The 17172-nt window shown below is 41.8% G+C and overlaps 1 protein-coding gene across 11 annotated transcripts in view; it reads right to left on the bottom strand.

The window, feature by feature from the left end:
* Positions 1-11947: 11947 nt before the first annotated feature.
* The window catches only part of TCF20 (transcription factor 20), a 140826-nt gene continuing 135601 nt past the window's right edge, over positions 11948-17172 (bottom strand). For all 11 annotated transcript variants that reach the window (XM_077783615.1, XM_077783618.1, XM_021552788.3 and 8 more), the window contains one exon: positions 11948-13769. In XM_077783615.1, the coding sequence (XP_077639741.1) occupies positions 13752-13769 (18 nt within the window). In that variant the 3' untranslated portion in view covers positions 11948-13751. The remainder of the gene's footprint in view (positions 13770-17172) is intronic.

The raw sequence follows: 17172 nt of genomic DNA, 5'->3' as shown, positions 1-17172 counted from the left end.
CACTTGCAGTTGAACCTGAGAAATTATGTCAAAAGCAGCAAGATAAAATTCTTGAGTACACAAGTAGCAAAAGCAAGAGTAGGGGAAATGTGAACATGCTGCTGAATGACAAGTCATCCCATTCACTTTTATTGTGTTCACTTTGTTTCAGAATTTTCTCCTTTTTTTAGCATTTAATTTCTTCAATATCTTCCCCTGCATCTTTGTTTACCTTTCTTCCCTGATTTCAGGATTTCAGTGGGAATAATTTTGGCAAGTTTCAGTGTTTCCACTGCACCTCAATTCATCTCAGTACATTTGGTTGTAGTCACTCAATTTGCCAATTTTCTGGCTTTTTTTTTCAATTGCATTTTATTTCATCATCTCTCCTGTCCTGAGCATTTGTTAGACTTTGTTCTCTGGTTTCAAGGTTTCAATGAGGATCGATAGGGCAAGCTTCACTCCATTTCCCTGCACTTCAGGTCATCCCAGTCACTTTTCTTGCTTTCAATTTGTTTCAGAATTTTCTTTTATTCAGCATTTCATTCCTTCAATTTCTTCTCCTGTCTCCTTGTTTACCTTTTTTCCCTGATTTTGGGAAATGAGGTGCAGTGTAAGAAGCAAAACCTGCCAAAATTATACTCATTGAAAATGATACTGATTGAAACCCTGAAATCAGAGGACCACATGAATGGACAGGAGAAGAAAAAGATGAAATGAAATGCTATAAAATGAAAGAGAATTCTGAAACAAAGTGAAAACAATAAAATGGTCTGGGATGATGTGAAATGCATGGAAATAGACCAAACCTTGCTGAATTGCTACTCATGGACATCTTGAAATCTGAGAATAAAGTGAAACAATCTGAGTCCAGTAGACTTATAATAAAATGAAATTCAATTTAAAGAAATAAAATTCTGAAATGAAGTGAATGCAATCAACTGTAATGAGATGACATGAAGTACTCCACCTTGCATGCATCTGGAGTTGAAACATCCCTGAAGGCCTGGGCTTGTGGTTTTCTCAAGCCTAACCTGAAGCGTAAGCCCAAACGTAAGCAGTTGTGCCTTAGAGGGTAGCACTGGCTGGCTGCTAGCTCCATTTCCTCGCTTGCATAATGTGTTTAATGGAGCTGTTCACTCAGCTGTGATAAAGAATCTACAAACCCTGGTGCAAAGGGCTTTCCTGGCACTGATACCAGAATGGTTACAAAGCAAAAATGTATGTTGCTAACAATCTCAAATAGAGATTAAAATAGATAAAGAGCTAATCTGAAGACTCTCTTTTGTTCCAGGAAGTGTCCAGCTAGGATCCTTTTCTTCTAGCAGAGGGAGTTTTTCACAGGAAGCATTTTGCTGCTGTTTCCATGCCTTGGAAGGATAGTCAGGGATGTTGCTTTTTCATAGTTAGGTCCTCAATTTAGTAATTTATGAATTAAAACAAAAATAAAAAGGAAGCTAATCTGGCTAAAAAGGAAACTACATTTTTCTCCTGTACTTATTGCTCTCAGGAGCAGGCAGAATAACCTTGGGGGATTCTGTCTCCCCATAGGAAAGTAATATTTCAGGTTTCAGCAATAATTTTCTGCCTTTTCATGCATTAATCATTAATATCAGATGATATTAATGCACTAAACTGAAAATATTCAAACCTACAATTTTGATTATCTAAACCCTCTGCTAATAATTTCTGAGAGAATAGTATGCTTGCTAGAGTACAGAGTTTACTATTTTCCTATTTTCATAAATAATGCAGCGTCAAGCTCTCATTAACAATTTTTCATGGTTTTATCTGCATTTTTTTCTGTCAGGATAAACAGTTACTTGAATACCAGTCAGCATTTAGAAGTTTTTCTCAGTGTGCTGGAAATAGAAGATTGCTGTGTATTACTATGACAGTGAAATATATTTGATTTTAGTGTGATGCTCCCAATGATAGTTTATGCTCCACAAATTCAAATGTGCATTGGAACTCAGAATGTGAATATTTTTGTAGGAATAGAAAACCCTCAAATAACTTTCAATTTGAAATATTGGCACAGTTGTGCTCACAGATGAATTAGTAACAGTGGGAGCATATGGAGTGAAATAGAAATTAGAAATTATGGAATTGCATGCAAGACCTTAATACTGGGCTTTCAGTTTATCAGTTACCTTTGGAGCTCCAAATATCTGCAGGTTACTTTTGCCAACAGTACTTGCCACACTCTCACAGCAACCACACGTAACAAGCTTAATTTTCTGTGCTCATTTGTAATTGTGTTTTAGTGTCAACAAAAATGCTCATACTCTTTTAGTCAGGAGGTATCCACAGGAAGAAGAAAGGACCAAAGATGGTGGCTGCAAGGGAAACTGAGAAGGAAAGTATTTTTGTGATTTTTAAGCTGACCAAAAGACCAGGTTGATGCTGAAAGAAATGACAATGCCATGCAGCAGGTGAGTGGTAAGGAAGTGCCCTGGGAGGTGTTGGGGCCTGCTCCTTTCCTTCTGATGGCAAAACAGCAAACTCCTTGACATAACCAGCTTCCCCACCTGCACAGAAGCAGCAGCTTCCTAAACCCTGGGAATGGCTGCGTGGCCCAGCACTTGCAGCTCAGAATGAGGTATCCCTGAGCACCAGCAACATGCAGGGCTGAGCTAGATATGAAAAATTAATGCTTTTGAGGTAGTAATTATTTAAAACTTTCTGTTGGGTTGCTTAAAAAAACCACAAAACCCTGAAAATTTTCAAAGCCATGCCTCAGATAGAGATGACAAACCTTCTCCTATGGCCTGAACACAGGCACTATGTATGTGAGTTAAAGCCTTTTTGCAGCTCCTTTCTCATTTGTGTTACTCCAGAATAAAACATTGGCTCATATCCAGAAAGAGGGAAAGGCCTAATAAAAATCCTCAATTGCTTTATTTACTTAATGACGCTTTATTGCCTATTTCAAAACCAAAAGCTTTTTGATTTGTGTTCACTTTGTTTTGACCTAAGGCCTAATACCTGGGATAACTGCACTCAGAATTAAAAATCAGCAACTATTTCTAATGCAACCTGTTTTCCTGTGCAAGTCTTTTGATAGTGAAGGGCACCTCCTGTGCTGACAGCTTTGTGGCAGATGGATCACACCACTTGCATGCACCTGTGGAAACAGAATCTGCATAGGTTCCTACAAGCACACCTTGCTGCTTGTGCTGCTGGAGGGAACAGCAGTAGAGGGAAAAGCTGCCAGCTGCAGCCAAGCTGACTTCCAGGGTCTCTGCTGTGAGTGTCAGAGCTGCCACTGATCTCTGCTGTCTCCCCCTGGCTGGTTGCTCTCTAAAAATGGCTTCAGACAGACCCTCAGGTCAGAGGTGCCCCCTCTCAGTGTCACACAGCACAGGAATTTTCAGCCAGAAACACAATGGGAATGGAAAAGCTGCAGATCACAAAGTAAGCCAAATAAGAAAATTTGCCACCAAAAAGCATTCAAAGTGCAAATACATCCACATGCCTAATTTGCCTCAAGCCCTCTCTCTCCCCACAGGGGCGGCAGGCAGGCAGCAGCACTGCCATCCCTGCCAGAAAGGCAGGCTGTAAAAACCTCCTCTGAAACTTCCATCTGCGCCGACTCTGCCCTACAGATTACAAAGGATGGTTTCTCACAAGGCGCAAAAGCTCTCGCGAAACCCCGCTATACTTTCCATGAGAGCCGGTGGGGGAGGCAGCGGGCTCCGCGAGAGCAGGGTGAGGGCTCTGTGTCATCGCCCAGCCGCTACAGACGGCCTCCGGCAGTCCTCAGCTCCCCACCCGCTGTGCAGGGAGGAGGGCGCGGGTTTTGCTGGAGTGCGAATTTAGAGCCTTAAGGAGGCAGCACCAGGCAGCCCTCAGGGCCGCAGCTCCGAGCCGGCCAGGGGCTCGGCAAGGACAGAACCAGCGAGGCTGCGAGGCCACTGAGGAGGGCTCAAGTGAGCAGGGAGGCAGAGGAGGGTGCGAAAAGCTCGGGGCTGTAAGAAGGAAAGGGGTTTCGGCGCTGCTTCCCTCAAGCAGGCTAGGCTTGGCTGGAGTCAGGATGAAGACCTCTGGTCTTAACCTGAACGTCAGGTTTGCAGGAAAGCAGGAAAAAAGCAAGCAGGGAACTAGCAGGGAATTGCAGTGGGAAGAAATAAAACTTTGAAGACTCTAGTCTTTGAGCTCTGGTAGCTCTTTCCCAAAGGCTTCAGAAGGCAGGCAGTGATCTACACTCCCCTCTCCTCCTGGCTGTGGAGGGAGGGATTGAGGCACAGCTTCCTGCAGGAACTGGATCTCGAATAAATACCCACTGCTGCCCCAGTTCCCTAAACTACTCAGGATAGTTGCACCAAAGCCCTGCAGGTGTGCTGGATTTTGGGATTAAAACCACTGCTAAATATTTTCAGGGACTCAAGCAGCCTGACTGTCCTAACCTGTCATACCACCATAAACTGCTGATTTATAGCCAGAGTGGAGTCAAATTCTTCTCCAAATGGCACAGTGACAGGGCAAGAGGCAAATCACAAGCTGCAACAATCAGAACTGTGACTAGAAACAAAGAATTGCTGCTCCAAGAGGACAGCTCAGCACAGGAGCAGGGGCCCAGAGATGGTCTGGAGTCTACCCTGAAGGTTTTCAAAACTTGACTATCCAAAGCTTTGAGCAGGCTGGTATAGGTCTGGGGCTGACCTTCATAAGCCATCGGGTTGGACCAGAGACCTTGAGAAGCGTTTTCCAGTCTGTTCTATAACAGGATTTCTGGAGAGCTTTAAAACATGAATGCGGATGATGACAAGTAAAAATTTCATGTTCATCCTGTTTGTAATAGTCATGGCTGCTGGATGGGATTCCTGATTATACAGCTTGAATTCTTTTTTTTTTTTTTGGTTTTTTTTTTGGTTTAGAGAAGGTATACCTTTTCAAACACTGCAGAAAATTTATTGTTTTGGAAAACAACAAACCAAAGTTTTAAGAGTCTGAAATAAATGTTCTAATTCTGCAAAAGTGTAAAAGAACATGAAAGAAGAGAGAGGAGAGAGAGAGAGAGAGAGAGAGAGAGAGAGAGAGAGAGAGAGAGAGAGAGAGAGAGAGAGAGAGAGAGGCAGACAGAATTTCAGGACTTCAGACCTGCCTGGATGATGAGAACATGTGATAGGCCAAAAATCCAGCTGGAGAAGTGGGTGAAGTGTAACACCACTGCAATAGACACCAGATACTAAGGCAGTAACTTCTGCATGAGCCTAGAGGTACTGAGGCACTCTGTGCTGCCTGAGGGACAGGGACCAGCTACAGGTACCCTTGATCCCACATCCTACAGAGGGAGGGCTCCTGCTTGAGCTACAACTCCAAAACAGAACCCCTGAGTTACCCCACAACAAATTTGACACACAAGTTGAGTTACCTGCGAGCAACACAGACATGCAATACATGCATTACACAGTAATGTGAAAGATGGAGAAATGCAATGACAATCTTACAGATGCCCAGAATCAGTGGAAATGAGAATGGAAGTGTCTCCACCTGCTCGCACCTGTTATGAACTGTTGGGGGTTCTTTAAATCAGAGTGCCACAAAGCTTTTCAGAATGACTGGAGATAGTAGGGTGCTCTGGTAATTGCAACAGGCTGCAGCAGAAATAAAGCACAAACACTTGCTATCAGTTGAGGCAGAAGTGAAAGCAAAGTGGAGATACAGGAGTTGCTGTGTTGTGTGGCTGTGAGCAGCTCATTTCAAGGATGAGCACGTTGGAAGCTGTGGCCTGAAGCTACAAAGCCTGCTAACTCCATGGAAAGATAACTTTCTTCTTTTATGTACATGGCCTGTTTGCCAGACAGGGGCACAGTGCCTTGTGGGACACTTTGTGACATTTTAATTGCTGAAGTGCCCCCTGAACTTGTGACAGACCTTACCTGTGGGCTTTACCACTCCCACCCAAGGCTGTACAAACTGGTCAATGAAAATTTTTTCTCCACTTCTGAACTCTTATGTATTTCCAGACACATGTACAGGCTTACATATCAAAAAGGTAAGGACATATGCTTTTAAAAACTAGAAATTGGTATATTCTTAATGCACCTAGTGAAGAAAAGGGTAGGCCAAAAAAGGGCTAAAGGGCTCTGGCTTTTTTGTAGGGGGATGTGGCTAACAGACATTAAAAGGCTTCTCAGGCAAGCCCCTGACTTGTTCTTCCTCTTGCATTGAAAGGAACATGAAGTTCCACCAAGCCCTGCATTGCACACTTAGCTGCAGACTAGGAAATGTTGTTCAGGTTTTTGATCAGCTACTCCTGAAGTCCAAATAAGTCAAATAAATACTAAAAATAAGGGACAAATCTCATTCTCTCTGTTTCTCTCTCAGCAAAAATGGTAAATACAGGTTGCAAAGACTGTCTCAAGCAACTCTTTCAAAGAGGTCAAATGAAACCCTATAAAATGAACATCGGCTGTTGTATTCCAGTTTCTGTGGCATGCCGCAGACTCTAAAGGAAGAAAACCAAGATGAGGCATTTATGAAGAGGGACCAACCAACCCCAGTGACCTGGCCAACAGTCCCTCTTGAAGCACAACAAAGACTACCTCCTATAAGGAACAACCATTTGCAACTGGGATGCAAGAAGGGTTTTCTATGTTAAAGTGTAAATTTCAGGACTTGTTGCTCTGTAGTCTAATAAATGGCACAGAATGGATTTGGTAAGGTACCTACCTGGAGTGTTCTTCCAAAACTCACACAGAGCCTCCCACAGAAAAGTTCATCAGCAACAGCCACCTCCACCAGTGATGCCCTCAAGTGCTTTTCCAGTGATTTCAGGGCTCCTCTCGTGGCACAGCATTCCCTAGAAGAAACCTCAGGAAAAAGTCCTCCCAGATTTCTACTTACCTGTTATTTCTCCATGACCCTTTCACATGACGGGGCCACTTGTAAAAGGTTTTCTCAGCTCTCCTTATTTTCAAGAGGAACTTGGATCATAGAACTGCTGTGCTCAGCTCAGGGGAGAACCCATCCAATGTAGGTGGTGGGCAGTGGTTGAGGCCAAAGGGCCGTGCTCCAAAGCAGAATTTTTCCCAGTTACTGGCAGTCTTACAGTCACTGCTGTTGATTAGCAGTTTTCCTAATAATACTTTGTACATCTGCTGGTCCATTAATCTTCTAGACAGCAACAAGTCTGTGCAATTAAAAAGATGCACCTTCTTTCCCTCTTCTGAAGCAGCAGACCACAAATTTGATGTTTGCTAAGTCCATCTTTCACATCTGTCATAAGGAATGTTTACACTTCCACTGTAACAGCATCTTTTCCAAGTCTTTTGTGTTCCTGTGGAAACATGATGCTGTTGGTTTTAAAAGAAATGAGCGGTGCAGCTGGAGTCAGTCATGAGGCCTGTGAACCTTGATGTCCTCTTTAAGGCTGCAAATGCCCACTTCCATCTCACAGCTCTGGAAACTGTTTCTTCTCCTGGTACACTTTCCTGTCGTGTAAAGACAAGAATGTTTCCCACTTGGAGCAGAGTCAAACACAACCCTGGAAATTTGCTTAGATGCTACAAAATTGGGCCATTCTGTATGGCCTCTGCTTTTGGTTGCTGAAAAAGTCTCCATCAGCAGTATTTATTTTACTGGCTTATTTTCTTGCAGAGTGCAGCTCTTTGGCTTCATTCCCAAATGGGCAGTTGCGTTTTTGCCATCTATCACCTGTACAGGCAGTGATTCCTCCTCAGAAGTTTCAGCCACAGCAAGGACACCAGGTGAATGGAGAGACTGCAACATCCACTTTATACAGTGACTTCCTCACCTTGGTTTCCAAAGCAGCAAAATATTACAAAACCCAGGAGTGTTACATTACATCAGTCCTTGTTCAGCTTACAGAACGGTGCTTTCTTGCCTCTTTGAAATCCATTGCCACCTGCCAATTCTGAATTTCATAGTACAACACTAAGAAGTAATTTGTTCGCTCTTCTGTATTTCTTCTGACTACAAATGTGAGCCGTGAGATCTGTCTTACGTGCAAGTTACTTCAAATCCAAAGTGATGAAAAAGTGCACAAGAAGAAGTAGGCATTGTTATGCCCCATAATCCAGGTTGTTGTAATTCCAACAGCCTTCAAAGTAACATCCTCAAAATAATCTACAATTTGTACTAATCTAATAATTCCAGCTCTCTTCTGAAAGGAAACTCAATTCCAGTGGGCAAGAACTTGGGTGAAAGTCCAATTAAGTTTTTATCATACAAATACTGTGAAGTGTGCAGACTTTCATTTTTTACTAAAACCACGAGAAGTGGTGACATTGCTTTGATGAACTGGCTTTACCTCAGAGGACTCTCACTACACAATGCAAATTTATCCTTACACCACCATTTTTATTTTTAGTGTAAATACCTCCCAGCTCTTTCCCCAACAATTTCTCTGCCATTCTTTGTTGCCCCCCATTAAAAGATGTGGCACTGAAAATAAACAATTTCAATAAAACTCAGAAAACTATTGCCATGCTGTATCTCAAAGCCAGGGAGCACCAACCTCCAAAACTGCGATCTCCAAGTTTGGGAGAGGTAGCTACAACCCAAAAGCCCCCAGTGCAATACAGGTGGTATTTGCATGTAACCTGGCCATACTCATGTTCAGTAACACAAGCGGTTTTTATCATGCAGAGGAGAACATGTCAGCATGACTCCTGAAGCCCAGCTAGAGTGGAACAGTTTTTTCACAGGGGGTTTGCTATGAGCTAGAAGACTATTCTTCTTTTTCAAATTATTGGATGGGAGTTAAGTCTCTCTGGGGCTGCTAAGAAATATCAGCATTTCTAAAGCTGGCCAGGTAAGGTCAAAACCTTGAAACCGCAGCATTAAAACTGAGTTAAGCAATAAATTGCAATAAACCTCTGGAGGATGAAGGGGGAAGAGAAGCAATCTCAGCTCCCAGTATTACCCTGTGGAAGAAGCCAGCAAACAAGCGATGCTTTCCTTCCAGTTCAGGCTAAACATGTTTAACAGGAAAACACACTAAACAGGAAGTGGGATCCACTTAAGAAATCAAATCCTACAAAAATATTCTGTAAGCAGCACTCTCTTCACTTTCCAGGTGGATGACAGAGTAAACCTTTTGGATTCCACTACAAGTACAGGAAGAGCAAACAATTAATCACATCCAGGGAAAATGACAGCAACTATTTCACTGACCTTTGCACTCCAAGGAAAAACCTCATAATCTCCTTCAGAGCTTTACATAATAATTCCTGGCTGAATACCACAGCTCAGGTAGGGAGCTCGTGGTGCAAAATATCCATATGGAGCCAATTTTTCAGTGATGTGCATTAGCCAAGCTTTCACTGGTCTGTAGCAATGCCAAGATAAAGTACCAGTGTTACCAGCCTCCCACAATTTTCTAATAATCACTTTTGTCCTCTATCTTTATTGACTAAATTCTCTGACTCATAATATGCTGCCAGAGTTCCATCTTAAAAACCCCGAAACAAACGATAAACTAAACCCTGACCTAAACTTGTTTGTTGGAATTTCACAGCCAAACAAGAATCTCGTCCTGTTTCGCAAGAGGGATTTCTAACCCAAAGCCAAGATTGCCAACTACTCTTCCAGCATCTCATATCAAAGTCAGTAAAACCGTATCTTTGTGTTTTCTAGATCTGTAACTGAACCTGGATTATGTGTACTCTGTTCTATTTCATGTAACTTTTAATAATTTAAAAAAAAAAAATCCAGAGCAATGGTGAATTATTCATCCTCAACCATCTAAATATTCTGTTCCACTTCCAAAAATATGGTATTTACATTTAATTTTCTACATTTTGAGATAGAGGACTGCTTTTTTCAGTCATTCTGGCAGGTCAGGGACTAGATCAGACAAACCAATGCTGTACCCCTCTACCAAATATTTCTATCATGTCTAGGACACCCACTGCACTCGGGACAGCACAGGTAATTCCTTATGTCATAACTCAGTTAGTAGACATGATAATTTATAAAGTCTATATCCAAGTCAGCCCCCAAATGTTCCCTTTGTAACTGTACCAGTTAAAAGTATTATCTTTCCTAATACACATTTTTATGTACATTACTGCACATTAGTCAAAATTCCAGAGCTGCCATTCAATTACCCATATCTCAACAAACTTCCGGGTTTTTTTACATGCATGTCCCACCAAAAATATATTTCTTTAGCTTGCCATTAGCTGGACTCCATGAACTAGATGTGCAACATACTTTAGCAGATCCTGCACCCTGAACCTCTGAATATTTTTTATTTCAATATTATTGAACATCATTAGTTTGTCTTGTTCTAAGCAATTCAAAAAGTTCAAAAATGTCACAACCCCAAACAAAACTCCCTTGCATACCTCTGTGGTACAGATCAGTGAGGTTGATCACAGCCCTTGGCAGGGGCAGCTGAAATGGCTTTCTCCTGTGCTGCACGATCCACAGTGGTCTGTGCCTCAGGTTTCCAAGCATGGATTTCAGATGCAATACATATAAACAACAAATGTATCAATGGGCAGCTTCTGGTATTGGAATCTGCTCTGTATACATCCCATGGCTTCCCCCAGCTCCTGCAGCACTCCCTTTATCCTTGTCATATGAACAAACACCCTTTGCACATTGAATCCATTCGCTATTCTTGATGTGAAAGCATCTTTTTCTTCGACCCCACGCAGCAGTGCTGACTCAATCTGGTTAGCTTGGAAACGCTGCTAAACCATCACACTCAATTCCAGCACATTGGTATAAGTCTCTTTCAAGAGATCCCGATGGGAGTCAGCACAGAGAAATGCTTTGAAAATGAGCTGCCTTATCCAAGCTCTCGTTAGTTCATTCCTCATTTGAGCAGGTAATTCCTAAACAGATGCCATTCTCATCTATACACAATCTCTTTTAAGGTTTTAAGGTTCTGCTGCAGGTCATTTCTGCTCCACAAATTCTAAATTAGCCAAGACTTTCCAGTTTGGGTATCCACGATGACAAACTGTTAATTGCTCTTGCAGGATGAAGCAGGTAAACATTCTGCACAACAGCTTTCAAAATCCACTCAGCACTTTGTATTTTCTCAGCAAAGGAAATTTTTATTTCCAACAGGATTTTATGACTCTTCTGGATAATTTCCAAGTTCTCCCAGGAAGCCATTACACATTGTTTTAATTCCTCCTGGCTCGGTTTCAGAATCATGACAGCTGTTTCTGTAAGGGTTTCTGTAAAGACTTGACCACCAAGCACAATCCTGCTCTACTGGAGAGCACCCCTCACCTCTGACCACAGCACTGGGGGGATTAAGCCACAGCTGAGTTGAAGGATTTTAAGCACTTTCCACTGCAAAATACTTCCCATAGAAATGACTGGTACCAGTTCTTTATTTGCTCTACACAACTGCCACTACCTTCCAGCCACGGTGCACGACAAAATATTGAATCTCCATACTTGCCACAAGCTCCCACATGGAAAACTTCCAAGGCTCCCTCCCAGCTACCCAAAACCCTTCTGCCTCTGCTGACACCACCCTGAAGAGCCAAAGTGAAAGTGTCAAATTCAACAGTTCCAGGACACACTGTTCTGCTGTCACAATGCTACATACAGAGTTGACTCTTCACCAACATAAAATCAATGCAATAACAGGAACTTTTTTTTTTTGAGTATGTAGAATAGAACAGACACTATGAAAAAAAAACAATTTTTATTCAGTTGAAAAGAAGTCATTTACTCAATCACATTAACTATGCTAAAAATGACTTTTTTCTGACTACACCAGCAGTTAAATATTTTCAGCACCAATTCATGACACATTAGTGACATTTATCACAACAGGTCTATTTCTTAATGTAAAGGACATACTAACTTCAGTAGCTGCTACTGGGAAAGAAGTAAGCAGAAGGCTGCCTTTTCTTTCCAAATATTTATGAGTGAGAGTAGCAACTTATAGAAATAAATAACTGCCAAATTATCTCCCAAATCTTTAAATCGATCTTTTAAAAATAGAGTTAAAATAGATATCTTAATATGAGCTATCATAGATTTTATTTTTATGTGCTGAATACTCCAAAATGTGAATAGCTGAGCAAGCATCCAGTACATAACTTTTAAAACAGTTCTTCCCTCCCCACAATATCAACCCCATTTTTTCATCCATGTCATGCTGGTTAGATCCCTATCTCTAGTGACTTCCCAGTAAACAACACGCTGTTTGATATCGCTAGGATACGCTACCATCCTATGAGTGAAAGAAGTCAGTGACCTGATGAAATATCACCAACTCACACAAACATAAAATTCATCCAGTCATTGGTTTGTTAACTCTGAACATCAAACAAATCCTAAGCTTTAGTTTTTCAAAGCCTTTGTGGTCTTCCTCTTGCTGGGCCAGTTCAGAAAGTCATCACTGAAGGCAGAACCGATGAAGGCAAAGAAACCAAAAAAGCAGCAGATAGTACTGTCTCTGTCCTTTTAAACAAATCAAGTTCGCACAAAACAAAAGGAGACAAGGTTAAAATGAAGTTTATTAGTTTTTTTGGTTTTTTTAAGCTTTTTTTATATAAAACTGTTTGTGAAACAGCTATTTTTATTCCCATGGCAGAGTGACCCCTGAAAGATGCACTAACCCCTTTCTTAAGGCCTTAACAAGAAAAAAAATGATTTTTTTTCTTTTTTGTTCCTAAAACCCAAATGTTTTAAAATTACATAATTTACAAAAAAAAAAAAAAACAAAACCCAAAAAAAGAATAAAAAAGAAAAAAAAGGGAAAAAAAAGGAAAACAACGACCCCGCATAACCATATAGTGTAGGTTGTTACACTGACATTCCCTCTTCCTTCCTTAGGAAAAGCAAAAATATAAAAATAAAAGAGGGCCAAGTGGATTTACCCCAGTAAGTTTGAAGATTGACTCCACCAACATTCAGACTTCCTCTTTTTCCCCCATCTGGCAGGTAAACCATGTCTTCCTCTCACCTGCCTTCCAAACTGAAGGCAGCTTTTTGGAATGATCTGGGGGTCACATTGTTGCACACAGGGCAGATCCTCCCTTCCCCTGTGTGGTACAGGTGTTCCCACACCAATGAGGTGTATGGGACCTAGCAAGCAGCAGCAACCTCTTACTTCATGAGTCTCATGACCCAACAATCTGCAGATGTTGTTCAAGCTTACATTGTTAATAGTGTTTCTCAAAAATGAAAACCTCCCTACCCCTCAGACACAACTACTGATACCAAATTACCTGCAATCATCCAAGCCTTCCTCCCACATCCTACAAACAATTTATCAGTATTTGAGTTGGCTTTCAAAATTGAATTTCATCAGATGTTGTGAGAAAGAGAGCAAGAGGAAGAGAGACAAGTCCTGTTTGGAGTACTCCCAGTTTTGCTAATCTTTCCCACAAAATGTTAGGCTCCACATGCCTGGCTTTAATTTTGGATTTAATATTTACTTTAGCTATAGGTTTCTTTTTTAATTTATATGGGGTTTTAAAAATCTTAATCAAAAGCATCAAAAGGGATATAGCGCACCTTTCATTTAAAACAAAGTCTTTCAAGACTAAAAAATAGATCTTTATATATATATATATTTATCCCTCCCTCTTTAGTTCCCCCCACCTGTTTCCTTTTTCCCCCTCCCCTCCCCACTGTCACTATGGAGATTGTGTCCATGGAAACAGCTGGTTCAGACTCCTTGGTCAGATTCTGTGATGTCATCAGTCTTGAGTGTGATGTAAGAATTTATGAAGGAAGTGCTGGCATTGGCAGGCACGTCGAGAGGGGGCATGGCTGCACAGTGGGAGAGATTCCATTCAGTCACGAATGTCCACCGCTTTTTATCTCAACAGCCTAACCTGAAAAACAAAGTCAAAATAATATTGGAATGGTTCTTTCCCTCCATTTGCAAACAGGTCTCTCAGGCTTTGGAAAAACCCACTCAGCAGCCTACCACAGCAGCAACACCAAGAGCTCTTTAGCTTTGTGGATTGAAAACAGATAAACACAACGGCGAATAGTTCATGAAAACTAATCCATGTGATAAAAGCCCTTAGTTTAACAACCAGCAAAAAAAAAATTAAACAAGCCCTGTTCTGAAGGAAGTCTGCGATGACAGGATGACCCGTGCCACAATGGCACGGCACTCTTACAGAACCTCTACCTTCAGCAGCCAGGCAGGAGCCCCCTCATCTCATGTCTGCTCCTCACATTGACTAAGAGATTGGGAAAGAGAGAGGCCAAGCATGTCCCTACATGGCAACAGCTCCTGGGATGCCATGAGGGACTGCACCCAAATGTTCCCCTATGGACCATGATGCTACCATCCAATGGTGGTTTCCAGTGAATATGCAGCATATAGTGAAACTAGTATCAAAATTACAGGAGTCCAGGAACCAAACTGGGAAGTTGCCAGATTTCACCAGCTAAAGGTAAAGCTGCATATAGTTTAACTAATTGAAGGGCAGGTGACATTTCTTTCTGCTTTTTTGATCTAATTTGCACATTACAGAGACAGTTCATAGAAGGACTAGGCTTGTGATGCCTTTCAAGACAAATGTGGAAATGTCCAAGTGCTTGGCACATGTTCTCCCTGTCCAGAAATTCTCTGAGGTGAGAAAATGAACTTCAGGAGTTTACTAGGTTGGTGGAGCCTCAGCTCAAAAGAGAAACCACAAAGTTAAAATTTAATTTCTCTGAGTTACAGTTCTCATTCTTACTCTGCATAGAGACAGAGAAGCTTGAAATAATGTATTCCTTCCTTTCTTATCCTGTAACACAAGTGAGCCCAACAGTTATTTATTTAGTAAGGTTACTCAGATATGACTTAGATAAATCCTTTCCTACCAGCTAGTGAGCCTGGGAAAAGAACTTGCACCAGAAGTGATGCATATGGAAAGCAGTTTACAGAGTTAGAGGTGTGCCTGGGAGCAAAGTAACATCCATGTTTGTTCATAGCTGGCAATTAAGCTCCAGGAACCCTAACTAAGTGTGATGCAGAAGTCAATACTGCTCTGATCACCAGCACACCAATTAGATTACATCCCAGCAAGCCCAACTCTTGGCTGCAGATATCCCGCATCCAGGGGTGCCAGGCTGAGAGTGAGTAAAGAGTCAGGCAAGCACATACAAAAACCAGATGGGCAAGGTTATGGAGCAGCAGCTGAAGAGGAAAGGGGGAGGGGTTCCCAGAGAGTTCAGGCAGCTACCCTTTGTGGTTTCATTACTGCGCAACTGCAAGCCTTCACTGAAGGAGTGTCAAGGCCGTGTTGCTGTCTCTGGCTCCTGTACAACTGCAGCTTGCCCATGCCTGGAATTGGTCCAGAGCATTAGGCACTGGCTCAGGGAAGAAACAGGCTCAACACACAGAGTCCTGCTTCATTCCTGGACAAGATCCAGGGCACCAGACTTGCTCTCACAGTCACTCTCCAGATCTGGACTTTATCCAAATGTTCTAGAGGCAACTGGCTCAGGGAGAGAGAAGCAACGAAGACAGAATACACTGACTTGCCTGGATGTAATCCAACATGCAGGATTTTTCTTAACTTGCTAGGCCTGGGAGTGAATCGGGACTAAAATAGCCCAATAATCTCACAATTGAGTATCCATTGTATCTTACGCTAAGGCCAGCAGAAGGACAGTTCCAGTATTACCTGGACTGTTACAGAATTCCCCTGAAGTTCTTTAATTATCACAGTAATACTACAATTTTTTTTTGTCATAAAGATATTTTAGATTTGCATGGATTTTATTTTGGAATGCAAGATCAGGTTGGAATTGGAGAACCTAATTTTTAAGGCATTCTAAACATTGAAAGGGGTGGCCAAATAGGACCTTCTGGTATGAATTACTTGAGGCAAAAGTGGATTTGAAAGAGATGATGCCTTAAGAGAGATATCTAGAACATACAATGAATACAGTACAGAGATTACAGAGCCTGCAAGGTCTTAAGTCAAGACATTCCTATGATATATAAAAAAAGAGCTAGCACTGGAAAATAACAAAGGGAACAAAGCTTTGTAAAGGTCTCTGGGACACAGTAATGCTTGCCAGTACCTTAAAGGAATGGCCCAAAAATCACCAGACTTCCCTAGTGTTAAATAGCCAGAAGAGGCACTTTGGCTGTGGGACTCTGGTCCTGCTTTAACATTATGAATTACATTGCCTGTTAAATTTTAAAGAAAAGAGAAAAGCTTAAAAGAATCCCAGTGACCTTTACCATGGAAGGAGAAAGCTACTCAAACACTGAATACTGTTAAATACTGTTTATGTGGTAACTGTTAAAACAACACTCCAAAGCCAAGAATGAATGCTATTAAACATGGAAAGTCACAGAACACAGCTGAGCTAAAGCAAGTCAGCAGTCAGTCTACAAAAAGTGTTTATATGGGACACCACCTGTCTTCTGCTACTGCACCAAAACCCCGCAATCTTCCAATTAAATCTCTCATCCTTCACACAGAACACCATTAGAAGTACTTCACAATTACTTTACTTGAAGAACAGGAAAGATTTTAAGTCAGGGAGGTGCCTGGGAACAAGGGAATGGCAATGAAGGAAGGGGATTACCATGAGCAGTTCCAAGAACTGACACGAACGAGCAACTCCCCCTGCATGATTGCAAGAAAAAGAAGCAAATAGCTTGAGTAAGAAATGCAAATAGTGAGTAGTGAATGAAATGAAGGCAAGAGACCTTCTTGAGCTGCAGTTTCATGGACAGGGTGCCAACAAGTATTAGTTTGAAACCGAAGACTTATTTCATTTTAATCCACCCTGTTGCCTTTGAACTGCGATGCACTTGCAAATGAGTAAGAAATCAGAAATCCCAACCACATCCCATTCCCTGTGTGCTAACTCCCACCTCAGTGCTACTCCCTCCTTGTGCCAGGGTATTTTCCCAGCTACACAGTGAACCAGATTAGGAAAATGACCCAGCTCTGATGCTAACATGGCAAAAAGCTGTTTCAGACAACTTGAATTCCCAACCAAGTTCTCACCTGGCTGTATGAATGCTGGGCCTAGACAAAGGAGGAGGCAGGAAGGAAGTGCAGTGAGGAACTTGGGCACATTACAAAGTTACAGAAGTGTGACCACTTCTGAATACAGTTCTACCTTCTATGCTCCATGTCTGTTTTCAAAATAAATAAAGAAGCTGGGCTAAAAGAAACACAGTGGGGTCCTGCTGAAACTGATTTACTTATCCCTGGATTTAACTACATTTCCAGAAAACAGGAATCCTGGGTTACAATAATCCTGAACTCA

The sequence above is a fragment of the Lonchura striata genome, chromosome 5, assembly GCF_046129695.1.
Source record: "Lonchura striata isolate bLonStr1 chromosome 5, bLonStr1.mat, whole genome shotgun sequence".
Lineage (NCBI taxonomy): Eukaryota > Metazoa > Chordata > Aves > Passeriformes > Estrildidae > Lonchura > Lonchura striata.
Note: the sequence above shows the minus strand (reverse complement) of the source record. Positions and strands in the feature narration are given on the sequence as shown.